Source organism: Benincasa hispida, chromosome 12, assembly GCF_009727055.1.
Source record: "Benincasa hispida cultivar B227 chromosome 12, ASM972705v1, whole genome shotgun sequence".
NCBI lineage: Eukaryota > Viridiplantae > Streptophyta > Magnoliopsida > Cucurbitales > Cucurbitaceae > Benincasa > Benincasa hispida.
The window spans coordinates 44,108,893-44,113,782 of NC_052360.1; the positions used below are offsets into that span (position 1 = coordinate 44,108,893).

The window sequence follows — 4,890 nt, forward strand, 5'->3', positions numbered from 1 at the left end:
TCTTTTGTTTTTAATTTTTAAAAATAGAAGAGATTTTCCCTTAGGGACGCATGGAGCATGAACTTACGGTTTGTTTGAAATTGGTTTAACTTTTAAAATACTTTTAGAAAATTCATTTGTGAAAAAAGTAAAATAGTGTTTCATAAATTTTAATTTGAAATTAAAAAATATTAGTTTTGATGTTCAGTAAAGTAATGCTAAATTGGTGTAATTTATTTATATGTACTTTGTAGACTATTATTTAAATTATTTAAAATTTAAAATTTATTATTAATTTCAACTAATTTAGTTTAATCCAAATTATTTGATAAAACTTACGAAAAATAGTTGTTATTAAAAAATGAGTCAAATAAAATCTGAAAATAGATGTGACAAAATATATCAATATAAAATGATAAATTTGATACTTGTGACAAGTTAGGTAAGGTAATATATTTTTAGGAAAGCTAAATCAAAGCTAGTATTCATTGTATGGAATGACTTGTAAGTATCTTTTGCTTTTGTTCCAAAGTGGAAGTCATTCTAATTTTGTGACTATTCTAATGTTAGAGATATGAAAAACATTTTGACGGTTACAAATATAATGTTTTAAATCCATCTAACCGTTACAAATATGATGTTTTAAAACCATTAGACTATTACAGATCTAATGTCGTATACATAGATCAATATTCGATTCGGTGAAACACAAATTTTTTCTTCTTTTTATTTTCCATCTCTCTCATTCTCCCTGAGCAGAGTTTAAACTCTTTTTCAACGAGTCTATATGTCAAAAGTGTTGTGTTAATTTTGGAGAGCAATCAACGAGAGACGATAGCACTTAGGTTGTGCCTCAATTATTTTCAAAGTTGTAGTCATTCCAAGACACAACAATCAATTTATTCAACATGTGCTTCGTATATACAGTAATAAATAGTTTGTTTTACCATCAATTATTATAGGTGGTTAAGATTTTTTCATAATATTTTTATTTAAATCTCAAACAGAGATTAGTTTGGTATGGTGAATCGTTCCACATTCCACATTTACCTTTTTATTCCTTTTTTTTTTTTCTGGAGAATATTTTGCATTTATGATTCTTCAAGAAAACTCATTAAAAGAGGGTGGGTGTGATGAGTTATAGATTGAGAGGCCTGGAAAATTGCTATTTATTTTCGGCATTCTATGATTTCAACTATATTTGAGTTCTTTGACCAAACATTTATCTACTTTTCAAATGATGGTGTAAAGTTGTTTTTTTTCCCTTTGTATTTGAAACGTGTGTATTAGGGCTTTTATCTCGTTTGCAAACGGTGTTGTTGTAGGCTCTTGGTGGGCTTTCCCTTCAATCCGTTTCTCTTAATCTGGTTTCGAGTTATATCGAGCTGACATATATAGGTGATCCTCGCATTAATGCAGTTCAAGCTTATCACACTCTAACATGCCTAAGTTAGTACATGAAGTATGTAGTTTAGTTAAACACACAAAAAAGTAAGGACAAGACTCTCCTTTTGAAGACTACTTATTCTTCCCCTTTGGGTTCGTCAAATGGGACGGGGTTATTTATAGGTCATTCCTATAATATTTGCCTCTGATTTCGTGTAATATCAACAATTTCTGATTTCTTTCGGCATTCAAGGTTTGTAGGGTGTCACCAAATTGGTATATATTTACTGGTTCGGCTGGTTGCCCCAAACCTTGAAGGAATAAATTTTCACTTTGAGATGCAGGTTCTTCTATGTCTCCTTCTTGTATCGTATGGGCTTGGGCCCGCCCATGGACTTTGGATGTTGCTTTGTAATGTGGATTTTCAAACCATAGTTTAGGGACCATTTGCTTTTTTCTTTTCTTCTATTTTTTTTTTTTTTTTTTTTTTTTTTGGAAACGTAGATACTCAAAATTTTAGATGCCCAAATTATAAATGTCTGGAGTTATAAATGTTCGACATTTTAAATAACCATGTTTTTTTGTAGATATCTGAGAGTACTTGAATTTATGTTTGTTTTTGCAGAATTTATACGTGGGAATATCTTAAATTTATTAATGTTCCAATATTTGCACTCACGAATTATTTATTATTATTATTTTATTAATTTAATATATTTGCATTTATATAACATATATTTTTTTATTATTTTAAATTAATTACTGTTTTTTTTTTTTATTGCTATTTTCTCATGAATAATACTATAATTTAACTTTTTTTTATAAAATTAATATTTAATTATTAATTTAAATGAATATCTTTTATAAATTAAAACAACTCCGAACAATAAAAAATAGTAAAGATAAGGTAAAAAATATATTTTATTCTAATGTAAATAAAGAAGAATGTTGTATTTATATAAAAGAAAAAAATGAAGCGTAAAAATGTAAAAAAGATTTTATATGAATTACAACCAAACAAATGTGGTAATTCAGATGATTTTTCTATGAATATCTTAGATCCCCATGAAACAAACGACTCTAGCTAACCACATGAACTAAGTCGTCTCATTTATATATGATTGTAACCCTACAAGATGTTTTTCAGACGAAATTAGGTTTAAGTTGATGCAATTTATTAGTTTAATATTTTATTTGATACAACTGCAAATGTTTAACCCTTATTTTGTAACCTGTTATTGGTTTTTGAAAATAATGATTGCTACTTCTTAATTTTTCACCATGGTTTTCATCATTCTTAAATAAAAGAGTTGAATTTTTAACTAAATTTTAAAAAAATTAAAAATTATATATATATATATATATATATATATATTCTTTTAATTTTAAAAAATAAACTTTATTTTTGAAAATATTAGTAGAATTTATACCACATAAAAAAAAAAACTAAAGGTAGAATGATTATTTATAGGTTTAATTTTTAAAAATCAAAAGTCAAATGATTTACCAATAGATGCCTTAGAAATATAAATTTTCTCTTTTTTTTTTTTGGTGAAAAAGACAACACAATAAAAAAAAAAAAAACTTAAATATATCTGGAGGTGCACCAATTTCTTTGCCACCCATCAAATTGCCCAATCACAGGTTGTTACATAGTAAATTTGTCTTCTTAACAAATATATTTTAAAAATAATTTTTATTATTCTTTGAGATTGAAAGAGATGGAAGTTGCATCTAAGTATTGCTCCTAAAATCATATGAACATTTATGTGTATTCATCTTATAAAAAAATGAAAAAAAAAAAAAACTGTATTCAAGGACAAGGAACGTGAAAATCTAAATTAAAGTCGTCTATTCTCTCTCTATCACAAAGAGTTCTTTTATTTTATTATATTATATATGTATTGAGAAACTATATTGCAAACTTAAAAAAGTTCAGTTAATTAATACAAAAATATGAGAAATTATTTACAGTAAAATTTTAATATTTTTTTTTATAAAAATTAATAAAAGTCTATTATTATCTATTAGTGATAGAAACGGATAGTAGCGTTAAATTCTAATTTTTTTTTTTACTATTTTGATAAATAATTTAATAAATTTTTTATCGGCGAGAATTTCATTAATATATAACAACTCAGCAGAGCACATAATATTGAGATCTATAATAATTAATTATTTGTGATTACCAACAACACATCAGCCGATGGCTTTGTTTATTCCATTTAAAAAAAAAAAAAAAAAGAGAATGACGTGTTGGACTAAGTTAGCCCAACAATGAATTTCCACATGTAAATAAATAAACAAATAAGAAATTGCATAGTGATTGTACTTCTGTAATTAAATATAAACCCTAAACCAAACCAACCAAATACACCTTTCAAAAAGTCTTCCATTTCCATTTACATAACCAGAAAAATTAAAGGTAAGCGAAAAGAAAATGGAGGGTTTGATTCCGATGTTCTACAGAGCAATGAAGAAAAATAGAGTGAGAAGGCAATATTCAGTGCTTTCCCCAAAAGCAGAAGCAGAAGCAGAAGCTTCTGTGTCTTTCAACATTGCTGATTTCTACGTGGATCGGCCTTCAAGCCATGTCTTTCCCCATTCCAAATCGGACGGCAGGGCTTATCGGAGATACAACTCATACGGCGGATCTACGCCTCAGGACTGGCGGAGGACTGGCGGAGCCGAAGGGAAGTCCGGTCATGGGCCACCGCAGCAGCAGCTTGTTAGATTCAGAAGCCAGAGGATTCTGTGCTGCTTGACTGGGCAATGAAATTTGATGTTGATCAATTTGTGAGGGATTCTTCAACTTTTAATTAATTTGTACAGCTTAGTTAATCATCAAACTACCTTTCTTTTTCTCTTCTTTAAATTACTTGATGTTGATACTCACTTCAAATTGAAGTTTTTGTTTTCATTGAAATTTTATGCTTTTCTTCTTTTTTTTGGTTGTTATGCATTGCAAAAGTCGGTCAATAATGGAGGTTGTTGGACAAAGCTATCTTATTTGACTTTTTGTGATTCATAAGTTGTAAAAAAAAATTAAGTAAATATAGAACTCATATAACCACTTTTTTTTTTTTTTTTTTTTTTTCCTTTTATTATTCATCATGCCTAATTTCCTCAAATTGCAATGTCTATTTTTTTTTTTTTCCGTTTTATCATTTTTGTTGCCTTGCCTACTAAACCCATCTTTATTACTAATATGGTTTTATTTTTTATTATTTATTTATTTATTTATAATCAATCTCAATGCTTTAAGTATAACTCTAATAATTACTTTTATTTGTACTCATTCTAAAATTTAGGGTTGTTTTTAAAGGTAAGAAAATGAACCAACTTTTTTTATAAATATAACAAAATATTACTATCTATATTGATAGATGTCTATCAGTGTTAATCACTGGTAGCCAGTGAATTTTGTTATATTTATAAATATTTTCAATAGTTGTACCAGTGAATTTTGTTATATTTATAAATATTTTCAATAGTTTTGCCATTTAAAATAATTTTCCATTTTAG

The 4,890-nt window shown here is 27.1% G+C and overlaps 1 protein-coding gene across 1 annotated transcript; it reads left to right on the forward strand.

The window, feature by feature from the left end:
- Positions 1–3,609: 3,609 nt before the first annotated feature.
- On the forward strand, positions 3,610–4,347 carry LOC120067892. Its single transcript, XM_039019506.1, has one exon. It carries the CDS (start codon positions 3,806–3,808, stop codon positions 4,139–4,141), a length of 336 nt encoding a protein of 111 aa, XP_038875434.1. The 5' UTR covers positions 3,610–3,805; the 3' UTR covers positions 4,142–4,347.
- Positions 4,348–4,890: the final 543 nt, after the last annotated feature.

Coding starts and splice junctions, on each gene's coding strand:
- LOC120067892 (XM_039019506.1), top strand. CDS start 3,806: ATGGAGGGTTTGATTCCGATGTTCTACAGAGCAATGAAGAAAAATAGA.